The sequence below is a fragment of the Bipolaris zeicola genome, assembly GCF_000523435.1.
Source record: "Bipolaris zeicola 26-R-13 unplaced genomic scaffold scaffold_180, whole genome shotgun sequence".
In the NCBI taxonomy this organism is placed as follows: Eukaryota; Fungi; Ascomycota; class Dothideomycetes; order Pleosporales; family Pleosporaceae; genus Bipolaris; species Bipolaris zeicola.
In genome coordinates this window covers 1-18,056 of record NW_006912229.1, presented here as the reverse complement: position 1 = coordinate 18,056, position 18,056 = coordinate 1, and the positions used below count along the sequence as shown (strand labels likewise).

At 51.1% G+C, this 18,056-nt stretch overlaps 8 protein-coding genes across 8 annotated transcripts; 5 read left to right on the top strand and 3 right to left on the bottom strand.

Moving 5' to 3' along the window:
• Positions 1-369: 369 nt before the first annotated feature.
• Positions 370-1,857, bottom strand: COCCADRAFT_104903 (uncharacterized protein; the record flags this gene model as incomplete). Its single annotated transcript, XM_007717451.1, has 5 exons — positions 370-424; positions 475-1,345; positions 1,391-1,550; positions 1,603-1,757; positions 1,812-1,857. The coding sequence occupies 5 exons, from the start codon at positions 1,855-1,857 to the stop codon at positions 370-372; spliced, it is 1,287 nt and encodes a 428-aa protein (XP_007715641.1).
• Positions 1,858-2,275: 418 nt separating this feature from the next.
• Positions 2,276-5,766, top strand: COCCADRAFT_7829 (uncharacterized protein; the record flags this gene model as incomplete). Its single annotated transcript, XM_007717442.1, has 6 exons — positions 2,276-2,374; positions 2,440-2,542; positions 2,598-2,715; positions 2,774-3,138; positions 3,187-3,204; positions 3,266-5,766. The coding sequence occupies 6 exons, from the start codon at positions 2,276-2,278 to the stop codon at positions 5,764-5,766; spliced, it is 3,204 nt and encodes a 1,067-aa protein (XP_007715632.1).
• Positions 5,767-5,809: 43 nt separating this feature from the next.
• Positions 5,810-7,860, bottom strand: COCCADRAFT_104902 (uncharacterized protein; the record flags this gene model as incomplete). Its single annotated transcript, XM_007717450.1, has 2 exons — positions 5,810-7,101; positions 7,158-7,860. 2 exons carry the CDS (start codon positions 7,858-7,860, stop codon positions 5,810-5,812), a joined length of 1,995 nt encoding a protein of 664 aa, XP_007715640.1.
• A 235-nt stretch (positions 7,861-8,095) lies between these two features.
• COCCADRAFT_104917 (uncharacterized protein) lies at positions 8,096-8,533 on the top strand (the record flags this gene model as incomplete). Its single annotated transcript, XM_007717449.1, has 2 exons — positions 8,096-8,128; positions 8,192-8,533. 2 exons carry the CDS (start codon positions 8,096-8,098, stop codon positions 8,531-8,533), a joined length of 375 nt encoding a protein of 124 aa, XP_007715639.1.
• Positions 8,534-8,839: 306 nt separating this feature from the next.
• Positions 8,840-10,685, bottom strand: COCCADRAFT_39652 (uncharacterized protein; the record flags this gene model as incomplete). The annotated part of the gene is made up of 2 exons (XM_007717448.1): positions 8,840-9,366; positions 9,425-10,685. The coding sequence occupies 2 exons, from the start codon at positions 10,683-10,685 to the stop codon at positions 8,840-8,842; spliced, it is 1,788 nt and encodes a 595-aa protein (XP_007715638.1).
• A 967-nt stretch (positions 10,686-11,652) lies between these two features.
• On the top strand, positions 11,653-14,042 carry COCCADRAFT_39651 (uncharacterized protein; the record flags this gene model as incomplete). The annotated part of the gene is made up of 2 exons (XM_007717447.1): positions 11,653-11,669; positions 11,771-14,042. 2 exons carry the CDS (start codon positions 11,653-11,655, stop codon positions 14,040-14,042), a joined length of 2,289 nt encoding a protein of 762 aa, XP_007715637.1.
• A 427-nt stretch (positions 14,043-14,469) lies between these two features.
• On the top strand, positions 14,470-14,790 carry COCCADRAFT_104914 (uncharacterized protein; the record flags this gene model as incomplete). The annotated part of the gene is made up of 1 exon (XM_007717446.1): positions 14,470-14,790. One exon carries the CDS (start codon positions 14,470-14,472, stop codon positions 14,788-14,790), a length of 321 nt encoding a protein of 106 aa, XP_007715636.1.
• A 2,896-nt stretch (positions 14,791-17,686) lies between these two features.
• COCCADRAFT_104876 (uncharacterized protein) lies at positions 17,687-17,917 on the top strand (the record flags this gene model as incomplete). Its single annotated transcript, XM_007717445.1, has 1 exon — positions 17,687-17,917. The coding sequence occupies one exon, from the start codon at positions 17,687-17,689 to the stop codon at positions 17,915-17,917; it is 231 nt and encodes a 76-aa protein (XP_007715635.1).
• Between the last annotated feature and the right edge of the window lie 139 nt (positions 17,918-18,056).

The window sequence follows — 18,056 nt, the reverse complement described above, 5'->3', positions numbered from 1 at the left end:
AGGGGCGGGGTCTGGGGCTGCGCTAATCACACCCGCTGCGGGCCTGCTGCAGTTGCATCGCCGCACCTCATACTCACGATATCTGTTCATGCATGATGCTGCAGCATAGCTCAATCAGCTTCTAGATAGAATATTCAATGACATCACCAAAGGTACAGAGCGTTGCGCACAAACAGGAATACATGTATTGCTGTACAACAAAGCTGCAAAGTATGCGCCAGTACGTCAGTGTGAGCTATGGCACGACCAAAGACAAGGATACGCCAGTCCACGGGGAATAATACGAGACCACCAAACGCCATAGGCAATGCACCGAGACGCCACGAACACATTCACAAATCAGATCAGAAAATCCATAAAGCGGGAAGCCTATTCCGGTAGGTCTTGAGAGTTGCTTGCTGCAAGCTCGTTCGGTTCGAGAAGACTGTCGACATTAGCAAAAGTCAATCAAGAAAAAGCAAACATGTATCTTACGAGTATTGCTTGTACAGAGTGCCCTCGCCTCCCTTTTCGAGGTCGACGTTGAAGACGTAGTAGTTGCCTTCGCTAGTGACAACCATGATCTGAGGCCCATTGTTGTTGAGTGCAACCACATTCCTTACGGGGCCCGACGACGAGCTGTTGGGTGAACGCGGTATCTTGACCCAGGCAAAGTCGCGCGACGGTTCCCAAATCTCCGCTACTGCGTTGGGCAGGTATCCTCCCACAGTAGCAGCGAATGACTTTCCGACCGTTTGGGATGTGCGGCGTATCAAGCTTCCAAAAGTGGGGTTGAGTGCTTTCCGTTCTGGAGGCGCCATGTCTGCTGTACTAGCACCGAATTCATCAGACGCCTCTTCGCTTGCTAGACTACTATTTCGCTGATGGGCAGAACCCCCCGGTCGCGTAGGTCCCGAAGACACGCTATTACTCCTGCTATTGGGCGCACCCAGACGGAAGATATGCACCGTCTCCGTTGCCGAGGAGACGCTCAATAGTGTTGAGGCCGAGTTGAATGACATGCTGTATATCCTCGCTGGTATGGAGCCTCTTCTGAACTGGTATAGTTTCTGCGCATCTGGAATCGAGAAAACGCGAATAATAGTGCCCTTTTCCGATGCTGTCGCGAGCAGGGTACCATCGCTGTTGAGCGCGATGCACGACAGCGGAGAGTTGTGCGCTTCTATGACATTGACTGCTTCCATCTTGGTCGCATCATATATCAATACCTCTCCACTTGTAGGCGCGATGTGATCAGTCTTGGGTGGCGCATGTGAGGGTGGTTGGAAGGTGGCAGGTGCGGCTTTGGTGGGCAGTGGGAACACAAGGTAGTTGTTTTCTGACGACGCAGAGAGGGCGCATATGGCTACACATGTTAGCGACTGTGAATCGTTTGGCTGGGCCGTCTTACCGTTGGGGTTCGGCGACGTCTTCTCGGTCTTGAGCATCTGCATGTTGCTTATGTCGTAGATGTAGAGCTCTGATTCCAGGACGACAATTAGGCGCTTCCTGTTCATGCGCATAGCGAGGATAGCCGTCCTAAAGGTCATTTCGCATATCGTGGAGTGTCTCTTGGCCTTGTCAGTGTCTAGCCAGGACAGCGTAGGTTGCCATGCAACAAACCTTTGTGTTTTGTATCCGTAGCACTCGGGGCGACAATGTGAGCGCAACTAGCGACGTCGAGAAGAGCATCTCAAGGCTGGAAACATCTCCTTCGCGCGACTCGGACTGCTTGTTAAACGGGTCCGTCGTGTATATGCGGTACCCATTTGTGGTGCCTGGTGAGTAACTACGTCAGTTTCGGTGCCGCCACAGGTGTGCACACGACATACCAACGCCCAGGTGGCTGTGATCCTGGTTGAATGTAACAAAGTTCATGGCTGCAGAGAGATTCCGGATTTACCGCTCTCAGTGTTGTAGACGCTGTGTGAAAGTAGTTGTCGCTGTAGCTGTAATAGCTGTGAGCTACCCAGGTGACAGCCAAGTGGAGCTTGGGGCAGCCGTTTGTGAGCGGTCAGCCCTGTAGGCGACGTGTAAAATATCCTCGTGTGCCGAAGCGATGGTGATGAAGTAGCTGATATGCCGGTATGGAGGTTGGAATCCGCAGGAGGAGATGCCTAGAGACTATTTACAACTTATATGTAGCTGCTTCCCACCTGCCGGCCATGGTTCACGCGCATGCAGGGATCCCGACGTCAGCCTCAGCCCCACGTTGTGGCTGAGGCACCAGCCCAGCAAAAACATTACTCTTCTCAGTAACCATCCCTCCACATTACGAGCAACCCCAACCCCAGACATGGTGACAGATACCGGTGCGCGGCCCAAAAAGGGCCCTGCCAAACGTAAGGGCAATCAGAAATCTCTGCGTGAAAGAAGGGATATTGATATTATGAATGTGAGGCGTCCACCATCTTCACCACCGCCATCTTTTCCACTGTCACGGGACTGACATAGCCCTAGACAAATGATAGTAGCATTGTATCCAAGAGAAGCGTTTCCAAACTATATCTCAGTCATGAACCAGACTTTTATGAGCCATTCGTGCCAAAATTTGTTCGTCGCAGTATGTGGCTCACTCTGATGGTGTTTTCAGCATACTGACCACGTCAAAAAAAAAGACCCACTAATCAACCGCGGCTACTGGCTGCGAATGCACGCCATTGAGCAGGCAGTCCATCGCTTTCTGAAAGAAGAGAATGGAAAGTCAAAAGTCGTTGTGAATCTTGGATGTGGATAGTGAGTAAGATATTCGGCATCAGCTGGTCTTACTTCAGACGGCACTGACTCCTAGGAGTGATCCCTTGCCCTTCCAGTTCTGGCACAGGTATCCTTCTCTCGCACAATCGGCTACCTTTGTGGATGTTGACTATCCGCAATTGATGGAGAAGAAGCGGGACCGCATGCTAAGCAATGACCTCCTTCGAAACGCCCTGCTGAAGACCAAGCTCCGTCAGACCGAGCAGCCTATACTTCTCCGCAGTGACGGCTATATGGCACTAGGCTGCGACCTCAAAGATCTTGCAACACTCGAAAGAGTTCTTCGAGCCGAGTTTGATATTTCGGCAACCACGATTTTATTCGTCGCCGAAGTGTCTGTGACTTACATGCCGCTCAAGGACTCTGATGCACTGATACAGTGGGCCAGCACCATCGGAGACGGTATGTCGGCTCGAAGACCCAATTGAAGGAAATTACTGACCATCGTAGCCCGCTTCTGTATACTAGGTAAAACAAGATCCTGCATATCTGTATACACCCCGTCCCGCACTGACTTAATGCCGTCTAGAACAGTATCTTCCTCAGGGCCCAGAACACCCCTTCGCTAAAACTATGCTCTCTCACTTTGACAAATTACAGGCGTCAATCAAAGCGGTTAAGCTACATTCATCACTGGATCAACAAGCAGCTCGGTTCCGCAACGCCGGTTGGCCAACGCTTGTCATGGCTCGTAATCTGTGGGACCTCTGGTCCGATGATTCGTTTACCCCTCCTAGCCTCAGACGCACGATCAATGCCACTGAGCCCTTTGATGAGTGGGAGGAATTCGCGCTATTCGGCAGCCATTATTTCCTGCTTGTCGCATCCAACATGGAGACACAGGGGTCAAATGAGCCGATCCACGAGGAGACAACCACTAGGGAGAGTGCGAATGGCACCGACGCGGGAAGTATTATCCTGCATTGTTGGAAGCAGCACAGCGATACTACTTTGACGCCACGCCGTTTCCCGGCGGCTTTCACACTGGACAAGGATACAGTGGCCCTTCATGGAGGACAGGGAACGCAGACCCGTCTCGCCGATATGGACATGCTGAGACAAGATGACTCTGACCAGGATCGTGCCGTTCAACCTGGTAATCTGCTACCTACTGCACGTATGTGCCATACAATCACATCGATGCAAGATGGTGAGGCGTTGTTGGTCGGAGGACGTGGGTCGCCCACCCAAGCATGCGCAGATTGCTGGCTCTTCAAACATGGAACTTGGACCAAAGTAGATGATCTCGTGCCAGCTCGTTATCGTCACTCAGCGGTTGCTGTTCAACTAGGATCTGGTGAGACATATACGCATGGAGTGTTAGTATTTGGTGGCAAAGCCAGTGACGGCACAGTACTTGACGCCAATGACTACTGTGCTCTGTGGACTGCCAACACCGGCTGGCACAGCATTTCCGTCGACGGACCGCACCCGTCTCCACGTTTTGGTGCCGCAACGTGTACGATCAATTCAGCCAGAAACTGCGGGCTGCTCACAGGAGGCGGCAACGAGAGCGGCGTGGTTGTCGACGACGCCTTATGGGAGTGGTCCATTTCCGCCACACCAACACCACGAGTGAGCTTCAAGGACCGCACCAATGACGTGCGCAGTAGCCTGACAAATTCTGTACACGCGCGTATAGGCTCTGTCCTAGTCCCCTGGAACGATGCTCTGTTGATGATTGGAGGTGTTTCGAAGAAACATATCCACAGTCTATCAGACGACTTTCTGCTCTTGACATGCAAGGACACGATCATTCAAGTGGAGCGTCCCAGCATGCACGTCGCGCCCCACATGTCGTGGCCTTTGCTAGTGGGTGTAGGAGCCGTTTCATCCTCTCGAGACGAGATTGTGCTTGCAGGAGGAGGAGCGGTATGCTTCTCGATGGGCAGCTACTGGAACCAAGATCCGATTTCCATCCTCCCTGGCGCTACGCAAGGGGCCAAGTCGTGGCGTTGTGTTGGGCCGAGTCAGGCTGGCAGCGGCACAGCAGGCACAAAAGGCACAGGACAAGCGAATGCAGCTGAAACAAGACGTGATGGTCGTCGAGAGAAGGCAAGTGTGAAAAAGAGGCCTGTGATGGCGGCACGTACGGCCGATATCCAGAGGTCCCAGGTCAGTTCGTCAGATGACTTTGCGAGACTCGTTGCCTCCTCAAAGCCTGCCATCATCACCGGTCTTGACATTGGCCCGTGCACAGACCTTTGGACTCTGGACTACCTGAAAGAGAAAATTGGTCCAGAAAGGGAAATCGTAGTCCACGAGTGTTCATCCGATCGGATGACGTTCAAGGACAAGAATTTCTCCTACGTGAAGAAATCCACCGCAGACTTCCTCGACGGCATTGCAAAAGGCTCCCATGAATACCTGCGTGCTGTGTCATCAAGCCAGCCAAACAAGCTGCCTACAAAACTCGAAGAAGACTTCCCTTCCATTTCTAATGACTTTAGAATCCCAGATGTGTGTGACGTAGTCAAGGAAAACTATCACAGCTCCCCACTCCGCATCTCAGGCCCAGTGACTCTATGGCTACACTACGATGTCCTATCCAACATCCTATGCCAAGTCCACGGCAAAAAGACACTGTTTCTTTACCCACCCTCTGATGTCTCCCTCTTGGACTTCCCACCAGGAGGCTCCTCGTCAAACACCGATGTCCTGACGTCCAAAAACCACAAGCTACGTCGTACGCACCCGCACGTAGCATCTCTCGCGCCTGGGGACATCCTATTCATTCCCCCCATGTGGAGTCACACGGCGACGCCTGAGGACGGCGTTAGTGTAGCGGTAAATGTATTTTGGAAGGGTCTGGATAAGGGATATGCGGCGGGCAAGGATGTCTATGGCAACAGGGATCTACAGGCGTACGAAAATGGGAGGAGGGATGTGGAGAAGATTGTGAGGGCATTCAAGGATATACCAGGGGATGTGTCGAGGTTTTATCTTGAGAGGTTGGCGGGGGAGATTTTGGAGAAGGCGCAGAAAATGGGTGTGGAGAAGGATGTGAAGCATGATGAAGAGAAAGTGTAGGTCAAAGCATAGGATGTTCAATATATCGAATGCGAAAAGCCACCTAAAATTCCCCCCATACCTCCTTCCAACGTCCCTCATCCAACTCAATCGGCCCATCAAACCTCCCAAATCTCGGTGGTCCCGTGCCAGGCTCAGGCAGGCAAACCCACTCCCTCACACACCCAGGCACCTCCATCTTACTATGACTAACACAAAGCAACGCCTGATGCTCCTGCAACCCCTTCACTACCCCATCCTCTCCCTCCGTCTCCACAACCCTACCCCCCTCATCCACCTCCCTGCCCTCCCCCCAACTAAGAAACAGCAAACACTTATCCCTCACCGCATCATCCATGCCACTAAACGCCTCATCCAAAATCACAATATCAGGATTCCGAATCGTAGCCCGCAGAAACAAGATGACACGTTGAGTGGAAAACGAAATCTCACCAAACAACGTCTGCTTCGCCCATTCAAGGCCCCCGTCACTCTCCTTCTGGCCTTGGAAACTCGGTCGAATCTCATGCTCAAACCACTTCAAAGCCGCCTCGACTTTCCTCTCTGCCCCGTCATCGAACTTCGGTCGTGAAATCGGCGTCTCACTCCACGCACTCTCCAGCGCCTCCCTCACACTTAGTCGCTTGGGAAACAGCGCGTGCACTTCTGGACTCGCATGTCCCATCCGCGCTTGGATCTCGAAGATGGATATACCAGGGACGCCTGGAGAGGGGAGGCGCGAGCGCTGGAAGAGTTTGATGGGGACGGAGTAGGTTTGTGGGTGGTCGGATGTTACGAGGCTTAGTAAGGTGGTTTTGCCGGAGCCATTGGCGCCGAAGATACCCCAGCGAGATCCGCGGTTGACGGTCCAGTGGAGGCCGGGAGTGCTGGGGGAGGATGATTCGGGCTGATACCAGTCTCCTAGGACGGAATTTGCGCCGTAGGAGATGCAAACACCGTTCATTTCAACAAGAGGTTCGCCTGGGGATGGGGTGGATTTGTCGATTTTTTCGTAGCCGTCTCGACTTAAGACAGGTAGTGACACTGTTGTGGTCCTTGGGTCTTTTTCGGATAGAAGTCGACCTACTTCCTGGACCTCTTTTGTATTCGAGCCTTTTGTCTTGGTAGTACCGCTTTCCTGGATAGATCTATACTCCTCTTTCAAAAATCTCAAGACTTCTTCTTTAGGCCCCAATCGCGCGACTACCCCATCCTCACCCGCATACACAAGATGCGTAACCCACTCCGGAATATCGTCCTGAGGCCTCAAACTAAGCACGATGCGTGGAGCATTTGCCTCAGCCAAGCGATGCAAAACAGCAGAAATATGCTTCGTGACAATCGGATCCAAACCAACTTCACCCTGTCATTAGCTAATCTTCTTACAAACTCCACTACAAAGCTAGACTTACTAAATGGCGCATCCAAACACAACATCTCAGGCCCACTCAACAATGCCTTTGCAATCCTCGCTCTTCTCGACTGCCCATTACTCAGCATACTGACTGGCTTTTCAATGAACCTTTCCAACTCCAAATCCCGCATCACCTTCTCCATATCCTCCTTCCGAATACTCTTAGCCATAAGTTCCTCTTCCCCGGGATTCATCGTCACAATACCCGTTAGATAGCGCTGGACGGTGAAATCCGTTTCTTCCTTCAGCGACTCGTACCGTGCGGATAGGTACGCGCCGCCGAAAGCTTTGCGCTCGACGTCGAAGCCGACATATTCAATTGCGCGCTCAGGGAAGCGGAGATGCGGTTTACCTTCTGTAATAGCGGGGCTGAGGAGGTAGGGAAATGAACGTGCTGTAGGTGGGAAACAGAGCAATTGGCCACGGAGAATCTGTAAGAATGCTGTTCGGATATCTGATGATGGGCTTAGGATGGCCCAATGCTGGTTTGGCGTTGAGGAGGAAGGTAGGGAAATCGTTAGGCCGGGGAACAAAGGTGAATCCGTAGTTGCACCTCCATGATTGAGTTTCGAAGAAGGATGGTGACGGTAAAAGGTGCCGCTGTCAATCTTCACAATAGGCGGGTTCGAGTATGATTTCCGTGAAGTGTGGAGTCTCGCACATCTTGTTGCCGCCAGGAATAGTGCTGGCTTCCTTTGCATGTCGAAATCAGTGTTGGTGATGGTGAATTCATCATGTTTTGATGATTTGGCGTGGAGCGATGTTCGGCGTGCGGTAGTAGCGGAGAAGCGTCCGATTCCGCGACTGAGGTTGGGATGACGTTCGCTACAATCTTATGCCGAGGTACGCGGTAACGAAGTTGCGGTCACGTTTCGCTGTAGAGGCCATTCACTCCTGTCGCTTTGTTGGGTATTGCATGTATACAAGCCTGCAACGATGCTTCCTAGCTTGCAGCCGTCTAAACCAAAGGTAAGTTGCTCTGTCTCAGTTAGGACGAGTTATTCCTCCTACCTACCTACTCACACGACATAGCCTCCACAGCAGTCCCCACAGCCAGCGTACGCGCAACAACAACGACGTGCTGCCCATTCCTCACAGCAAAACATATCGCAGCCCTCAGGCCTCCCTCTGAAACCTCCAAAGCCGCGTTCGCAAGTCGAAGCCATGCCGCCTTTTGGTCCTCCGCAAACACCCGCATCCTTCTTCACGCCCATATACGACAGCGCAGTACGGCATCCAGTCTTCTTCACTCAGAACCTGAAGAAGCCTCCGTTTCCTCTACCACAAGTTGCGAGTCAAGGCTGTAATCCGGTGGCAAGCGGGTACATCATGGAGCAGAGGAGAGTAGAGACACCGGGCAGGACGAAGTTGTAACGGTAGATGCGACTAAACTGCGTGCATTTGGACGGCGTTGTGGTGTATTGAGCGACTGATCCGGGTTCTTTTCGAAGAGGTGTGATGTTTTACATGCATAGCAAGCTGGTAAAATCTACCTCGACGATATTATCATTGGCTTGCAGATTTCTAATAGCACTATTCAAGCTCCGTGTTTGTTCTCGAACAAAAACATCTGCTCTATGGCGTAGTGGGTATCTCTAGCAATCTGACTCGACCACAGCATTCACAAAACGTTGCCACGTTGTCCTTGTAAGCTTCCCGTCCCAAATTCATGCCTTGTCTCTATAGGCTTTGCCTACCTACAAGATTACTGGGCAGCAGTGCGGTAGTAATGACACAGCCCAATGTCACACCTCCAGCCAGATACAGAACACTATTGATATCCCTCCCTGCTCCTCCACCAGCATACAAGTGCTGTGCAATCAGTGGACTAATGATACCGAAAAGTCTGCCCCAGAAGCTTGCAATTCCACACGCGGTGCCCCGGATGGGCGCTGGGAAAGCTTCCGGCGTCCATCCGTACAGCACCGAGTTAAACATAGACTGGAAGAAGTATTCCATGATGTTGAAGCCTATGTTGGATGCCGCCGAGTTGACGCTGCTGAAGAGAAAGATGGAGATGCCCATGAGGGCTGACGAGACTACCATGGTCCACTTGCGTCCTACTCGCGACGCGCGGTAAGACAGAGTTCCAAGTACTACTCCAAAGACTCCAGGAAGGTAGATGAAGATGTATGATCGGTACGTATAACGAAGGGATAGGTCCAGAGCACCATTCTTCACAGCCAGAATTTGTGGAAGGTAGGTTCCTGATGTGAAATTAGCGACGTAATTTCGAATGTACATGGTTGTGTTGTAGTTACGTACCAGCGACAGTAAAACCCCAGTAATCGCAGATATATGTCAGCCAGACGAGCAAGGTCAATCTTGTCATCTGGGTGCTTGAGAAGAGGATCTTGAAACGATCGCCTTCCAACTTGACCTTCTCAGTCCACGTAGATTTAAGTTGCTTAACGCCACTTCCAAGTACAGGTGTAGTGCCTCGATTGGATTCGAACGCATGCTCCAGGACCTCCAGGTCTCCTAGGGTTAAAGTGCATTTAGTCTTGTTGTACTCAGCTATCTTGTGTAGCACACTGACAGCCTCGGCGTCTTTGCCGCGGTATATGAGGAACTTGGGCGACTCTTGGAAGTTGAAGAGCACTGAGCGTAGAACAAACACCAATATTGTGACACCGCCTAGCGTGAACAGTAGGTATCGCCATCCCATGTTATCCTGTTTTAAGCAACACGCTTCTCCTAGGCCGACAGCGGTGCAAGCAGGGAGTGCACGGTCACCTTCTGAGAAGTTTGGACTGCAGGACCAGTTTGGAATATAGCCGTAGGCTAAGACTGAGCATATAACGACGCCGATCGGCTGGAAGATGGAGAGAAGAGGAAGAAGGTAACGCTTGTTCTGTGGGGTGGCTTCTAGCGTAATAGTCGTATCGATGGGAATGTTGCCTCCGATGCCGAATCCAGTAAGAGCCGTAAGGACCAGGATGGTATTGTAGGTGCTAGGGATGCCGATGCAAGTCCCAAAAACACAAGCCACGAAGACGGTCAGGTTGAAAGAAGACTTCCGTCCAATCACATCTACTAGTACGCCCCAGACGAAGGCGCCAGATGTAAGTCCGACTGAGAAGGCGGTGGAGAGTTTGCCGGTCTCGTCAGCTCCAAACCCAAACTCCTGCTGTATTGGGGACAAAACTAGACCAAACGCTTGTGCCCACATGAGATCGATCATGTACCCGAAGCCACACAAGGCCCATATCGACCACTGGTAACGCCCCATACCCATGAGATCAATCTCATTATTGATCAGCTCACACTTCTTCTCATAGAGTGAGACGCCAGTGTTTCCCAGCTCTTCAGCCGAAGAGCTCGGTCTTTCCAAGTCACTGGGTCGACTGAGAACATCTAACTTTTCTTTGCCAGCGTCTGAGAGCCCTCTTTCTATTTGTGGCGTTCCAAGAGAATCCGTGCTATCAAGTGTGGAGTAGGAAGAGAAGGAGGAAGAGGAAGCAATGGTGATACGAGGACTTAAGAGCGCCTCACTTTCACTGGCTTCATGGCTTCTTTGCGGCATGGTTGGGTATCAGTTCAGGCACTTCAAAGATGGCAATCTGGAAGACTGTCATATTTTTGGCGGCTACCCTCTTGTATGTGTATTGTGGGCTTACAAAGGACGGTACCAGGCTCCGCTGTGCCGCCAGACTAGGGTGAGGGTGGTAGTAGCTAAGCGATGCAGATAAGCAACACTGATTGCGCGAGCAACATAGTTTGAGTGTCTAATTGTCAAAGGAGTTACACCCATGGCGATTGTGCAGACGTTGGGTACGAGACGCTAACGGGTACCGGTGCGCATTCGGTAGATCAAAGGGCCCAACGGTTCTGCCTGCTGCCAATAGACGTGAGACATGGTAGGTTTCATTCCGAGGAGGCTGACAAGAGATCGGATCGGAGATGTGTGATATCGATGGAGCACCTTATGAAGGATGATCGAAATGTGGGTTATTGAAGAGGGATTCAGAGTGCGATTGCGGTGGATCGCCAGGAACATAGCCGGCGATTTCAGCTGAAAAGGCAAAGCAGCAGATTGCGCAATCGTCTCGGTGCTACAAGACGTTGCGCCGTTACTTCTCTATCTTCGTCTCCCGCTGCGTCCGATTGTAGTCAAATACGCAATACGTCATTGTGCGTCTCGAGTAGTCAATTGCCGTAGCCAAGAACCGGTATGGGCGTTTGAGAAAGCGCATGACACTATAAGATCGCGATGGTTTAGGCGGCTATGTCGTTTTAGGACGCACACATCAATACACAGCGCTACAGGCTTTGTAGATTGAGTGGGGGGCATGCAGGATTCCGCCAAGGGGGCGCAGTCGGAGGACACATCGTGATCATGATGGAAATCTGAAATCTGATCGGTGAAGGATAGCAAAGTCAGACGGAGCAGGCGAGAATTAGAAGAAACGGGTGTCTGGTGTGTGGCACGTGAAGATGTAGTCGGTCCCCATCCAGCGCAGAGGGTCTAGCTCCACCTTACGTTCGCCAAGATGGTAGACCGAGGTCCGTGCGTCGCGATACTGGAACTTTTTTTTCTGGGACATGCGAATGAAAAGTACAAGCAAAGAAGACTTGAAATTCACATTCTTTTACAATGGCTCCACGTAGAAAACGCCAGCGCCTCTCACTCGATGGCGCAGAGGCCGTCACCGCCACTGCTGACGCCGACCAACCCTCCAGCAATGCCGCAGCTGCAGCGACGGCAAAGGAAGTCGCGCGCAGACAACTCTTCGTTCGCAGCCTCGCACCCGACGTCACCAGCGAAGACCTGACCGAGTACTTTTCCGAGTCCTACCCGATCAAGAATGCGCTTGTTGTGTTGGACAAACAGACGCGTGAGTCCAAGGGCTATGGCTTCGTTACATTCGCCGATGTCGAGGATGCGCAAAGAGCAAAGGAGGAATTGAACAATACACAGATCAAAGGCAAGAATATCAAGGTCGATTTCGCCGAGGCCAGGCAGCGTGAGGGTGAGGAGAAGCGGCCCAGGGCCATCGACAGGATCAAGGCAGAGCGCGAGCAACAGCTCAAGGAAGCGCAAGTACCCAAAATCATCGTACGAAACCTGCCCTGGACCATCAAGACACCGGAGGATTTGGAAAAGCTCTTCAGAAGCTACGGCAAGGTCAATTTTGCAAATCTACCAAAGAAGCCCAATGGCGAATTGAGAGGATTTGGCTTCGTGTCTCTACGAGGAAAGAAGAACGCAGAGAAGGCAATGCAGGAGCTGAATGGCAAAGAGATCAGCGGCAGGCCCATCGCTGTTGATTGGGCTGTCGATCGTGACACTTGGTTGAATCTGCAAAAAACCGAACAAGAAGGCGACGCTAAAGCAGATGGAGACGAAGACATGGAGGATGCTGAAAGCTCCGTAGTCAGTTCTGATGAGGACGACGGCGAGGACGACTCGGAAATGAACAGTGAAGACGACGAAGACGAAGACGAAGACGAAGACGATTCCGACAACAGCGACATCGACGACGAAGACATATCCGAGGATGACGAGGAAGGTGGCGTTGAGCTAGATCAACAAGACAATCGGCCAAAGCGCGAGGATTACACAGTCTTTGTACGCAACGTGCCATTCACTGTAGACGATGAGCGTCTGAAGGAACACTTTCAACAGTTTGGAGGCATACGGTATGCGCGTGTTGTCGTGGACCGCGATACCGAGCGGCCAAAGGGCACTGCATTCGTTGCATTCTTCACCGAGGAAGACATGGTCAACTGCTTGAAGGGTGTCCCACGTGTCAAGTTGCAAAAGAAGGATCTGAACAAGTCGGACGGCTCCACCATCACCGTCACACATTCCGTGCTTGAAGACGAGGACGCCGACCCTACAGGCAGGTACACTATTGACGGCCGTATTCTACAAATCTCCCGCGCCGTCGACAAGAACGAAGCCAGTCGTCTCACAGCCGAGGGCGCAGCTTCGCGTTTCAATCGCGACAAGGACAAGCGCCGCCTTTATCTCCTCTCAGAAGGAACCATCAGTTCTAACTCGCCGCTGTATCAAAAACTCTCGCCCTCTGAGATCAAGATGCGCGAGGAGAGTGCGACGATGCGTCGCAAGCAGATCCAAGAGAACCCTTCGCTCCATCTCTCCCTCACCCGTCTCTCGGTTCGCAATATCCCCCGTAGCATCACTTCAAAGGACCTTAAGCAGCTCGCCCGTAGTGCTGTCGTTGGCTTCGCTGCTGATGTCAAGGAGGGTAAGCGACAAAAACTCAGCAAGGAGGAAGTCATTCGTGGCGGTCAGGAGATGTTGGTGGCGGAGAAGATGCGTAAGAAGAAGGGCAAAGGTATCGTCAAGCAAGCCAAGGTCGTCTTCGAGACACCTGCAGGTAGCAAAGTTCCAGAGGAAGCTGGCGCAGGAAGGAGTAGAGGATATGGTTTCATCGAGTACTACACTCACCGCAATGCTTTGATGGGTCTTCGATGGCTCAACGGGCACGCTGTGGACTACAAGATCAAGGCGGACCCTACACCAAAAAGCAAGAAGCAAGCACAGGAAGCACTGGAAGACAAGCGCAAGCGTCTTATTGTAGAGTTTGCTATCGAGAACGCGAATGTTGTCAACAGACGTACAGACCGCGAGGAAAAGTCCCGAGAGCCCCGAAAGCCGAAGACAGGCGGTGAGGCTGACGAGGACGATTCACAACCAGACAAAACAAAGGGCAAGAAGCGAAAGCGAGACTCGAGTGCTGGAGACAAAAAGAGCAAGGGGAAGGCCACCGACAAATCGAAACAGGGTTCGGGTGCGGAAGCGGGCCCTTCTTCCGCTAAGAACAAGGGCAGTGATGAGAAGCTCGCGCTGAGAACCAGGATCATTGCAAAGAAGAGGCAAGCTCGCAAGGCCAAGCGATCAGGAAAGGCGTGATTGTAACCAAAAATAAAAGCATGATAGCATTAGCGGCGGCGTTCACGTTTAATGGAGAAAAAAAGTCATTGCTATCTCAAATCCCAATATCTGTTGTACACGTTACAATGCTATTCTGCTTCCGCGGCCATGGTAAAGTGATCAAACAGAACATGCAAATTAGGTATTGGTTCCAACATATGCATCCCCACTTTGGAACCACCCACACCATGGTCTCCCCACGGTCCAGCCCCCCCTATATGGTGCGCGTATGAATGTAATGCAAGATCCCAGTCACCGCGCTTTGCGGCATTTCGTCCCATGCTTTTCGTCTGCTGGGCCTCGGTACCAGTTCTCCAATATTGAACCCCTCCCTTGTCTTGCCGATGCAGTGGCTCGGTCCGTATCCGTATTTACGTACGTCCGCGTGAAGGGGGGAGATGAGGGCATGGGAACGTCATGGCTCTGGAGAAGGACGTGGGGGGTAGAGAAGGGTGTACCGGCCGGTAAAAGAATACATGGGCCTCGTTGTTTCTGGACGGTAGTTGGTAGGGATGGAAGTTGTGGGTGGGGGTGTTGTTTGCCTAGATCCATGTATCGAGTTTGTTCCTCACGCTGTTCGATTTTGAAAATGCCGAGTCATTCACGTATTCTTGTTTTTTCTTGCTTTATTTCTTTCGTATTCTATATCACTAATCGACGAAGAGAGGAAATTCCAGTGCTATACCGCGTAACCATTCTCGTCTTTCCAGATCCATCACTTGAGTAGAGTCTGAACAAGCATCCTCTCTCCTCCCCACGCTTCCAATGCTGAAAAAACGATTCAGCATTCCTTTCACTATCCGTAGTACCTACCCGAACGCTACACACGCTCCCCGTCTTCCCCGAGTCGCAAGCGCCTCCCCGAAGCAAACGCCACGCATGCTGGCGGGATGCTTCCAGGCGGGTCCTCCCGGGCTTTTGTCATACATGTGCAGAAGAAGAGGAAGAAAAGGCTTGGTAGCGGCTGAACCGGTGTAACTTGCTTGAACCGGTGCACGGACTGGGGAGATAGAAGGTTCGAGTACTGTGTTGATCTGGGGCTTTGGGGGTTGGCTTGGAATCGATCGGTGTCGATTTTATGGATCATGGCTCCTGGTACCGGAGTTGATGGCAAACGGGGTTATATTTAGGATAGCTCAGAGTGCTATTATCTGTTGACATGCTCAAAGAATATCCCAGTAAGATTTGCATGGTAAGCTATATCTCCTTCCAAGGGGGATTGATTGAAGGCAGCCCTAATAATATCCACAAGAGCGATACATACCAACACTCAAAGGCATGTTACCAGCTGTAAGCACAATTCAGAAAGTAGGCAATTCGATTCGAGTCCTTGTTTCATTGCAGGCACTTCATCATGGAGCCATGCTATATGTGTACCACACTTCTCCCCCGTCACCCCCCTCGACCACCTCTGCCCTACCACATCCGAGCCCCCTACCCCCTACCCGCCACAAAGCCACCCATCCCAACCCAGGCTCCCATCCTGTCTATTCCCCAAATTGGCATCCCGCCACCCAAAACTACTCTCGTGCCACCGCATACACGTCACACAGGCACATGTAAGCTACAGTACCCGCCACTATTCTACGGTGTAAGTAACGCTACTTGAGGGGCACAGAAATGCCGCTGTTGAATGGGGAATGGGGTATGTGACTGTCTAAACGGGGTTCCTATGGCAAGAAAAACGGCGTGGGAGGCGGAGAGTCATGCAGCTCCCCGAAGGTATCGTGAGGGGTTTGAGAATTTGGAGTCCTTCAGAAGAAGCCGAGAGTGATGGGATGAGGTTTTTCAATATTGAGGAAGCGAGCCCGAGATGGTATGAAGCGCCACGTGCCGTGACGGAGCTTTGTGGAAAGAGGGACTTGCTTTCTGAGATTCCTCGAGCGTTATCTTGACGTACACATCGGCATGTGTGAAGTTTGTAGCTCCCCGTTATGTACGGCATGCATGTGTGGGGTGGACTTAACGCATGAGCTTGGGTTTGATAAAGCGTGCCCAAATGAGAGTCGATACATCAAGCATGCATGCTTGGGCGTGGGCGATACTTAGCAGATATCGAGTTCGTGTGACGATTGCATGGTCGAATGCTACGTCCTCGAGTATCTGGGGCGTGCTACATAGGATAGAGCGGGGTCGATAACTTGGAACGTGGTTACGTCTGAGGGGGGTGCAGATGTATTGTTGGAAGTTTGCATGTGAAGGGGTATTAAAACGCTTTGTTTATTTTCTGTTAGCGCCAGTGCCCAGGTTTTGGTTCTTGCACTTCCAGTTAGTTAATATATACCCTGCTAACATGTGATAGTCCTTCAGTGCAATGTATACTTCTAGGTACTTGATTTCTCTGCATGAACCGAAGGGATATTGCGATATGCAGCCGATGGCTTTTTGAGTCGACTTCTCACTACAATCTGGTGGGGACTAATGCAGAAATATCTATTGCGTGTTTGTGGTGTGCGTAAAGAGTTGCGATGCATCAGGGATCCCCACAACGTGTTGCGTAGGACCAACGCACTGAGCACTGTTATTCTGTCACTGCACACCCTCAGAAAATGTTTAGTATAGCTTCAAATTGAATGAATAACAATTCGCTTAGTAGACAAAATTTGTAACAAATTTCATTTTACCTGGCCTCGAAAGTGCGTAACACTGTTAGCTAGAGAGATAAAGGCGTGGCTGCAGTCCAGAGGCTTTTGCCATCTACGATATAGAAGAAACAAGTAATTACTTTTGAGAACCTTCCAGAAGAGCTTAGGAGTATTGCTTGGCATGGATCAAATATGAAGGTTCGCTGTGAAGCGACCAAGATTTGCCCCTTAGATACGCCACAAGATCACTAATACAGCAGTTGCCATACTGCCAAGAAAGAATATTTCTCCACATTTACTACGCATATATCGGTAGAAGGTGCCAAGTTCCGTGGTTGTGGAACGATTTCTTGTCGCCTGGTCGCCGTTTTCGTTCGTCATGGGCCACGAGCTATCTTTGTGCAATCATGCATCTAGAAGGGCCGTGCTCCTCAGATGGTGTACAGTGAGAGAACACAGCGGCCCATACCTAACTATAGCTTCAAGAATGCTCAGCACCATCTCAGACTAAAGACTGATAGTACCCTGAAAGGGCTTAAGAAATGCAGAAGTTGAGGATATTGAACAGTGAGCCAGTATGTCAGCGATGTGAATCCTAACGTTCTCACGGAATAAGAAAGACATCAGACAGGCAATCTGATACTTTCACGATTTCTATTAGCAATCAAATTAGGGGGCTTTGCAACTTGGCCCCACTACTGCAGTTCCCTGCTGCTCAATTTGAACTATATTTCTTGGTTCACACAGCCAAAGATGAGAAAGTCCAACACTCTACCCGGCGAGTGCATATAAAGAGTTGCAAATGGCCCCAGAAGTACGATACTCATGCTTCCCCGCACTCTCCGCATCTTGATCAGACTTGGCACTTCAACTGCCTGTCACGAATACATCAAAACCACGTGCCCCCATCAACTTTGTACTTGCTATACTGCAGAAGCGCCTCCCACGTAAGTAGATTCAGATCCTCGCCTTATAGCAGCTAATCAGAGGTATAGCTCTCGCCCCTTCCAAGCTCTGATTGTCCATGAACACAACACAATGTGCTTTTACAACAAAATTACCTTTCTCTGCAAACATATCGAGTACCGAGTTGCGGTGCACTGCCATTTTGCACGAAATGACCCCGGTCACCAATGCTTTGGCGCGTGGAATGTCAAACGCGAATGGAGTGAGCCTCAAGAACTTTGCAAAGACTGCACAAGGGGGCAAATTTATCTCCCAGTATCTTGTGATGCTCGGTCAGCATATGGGGTTGATGGCAGAAATTGAAACTGCATTTTGCTACTCGGGCCCAACGGCTGCTGTAGCAGAATTTCAATGAAATTGCCCGTGCTCCGCACGGGCCTATCACCTCAACGATAATATCACCTCAATGATAACACGTAGCTTTTAATACATACATGCACCA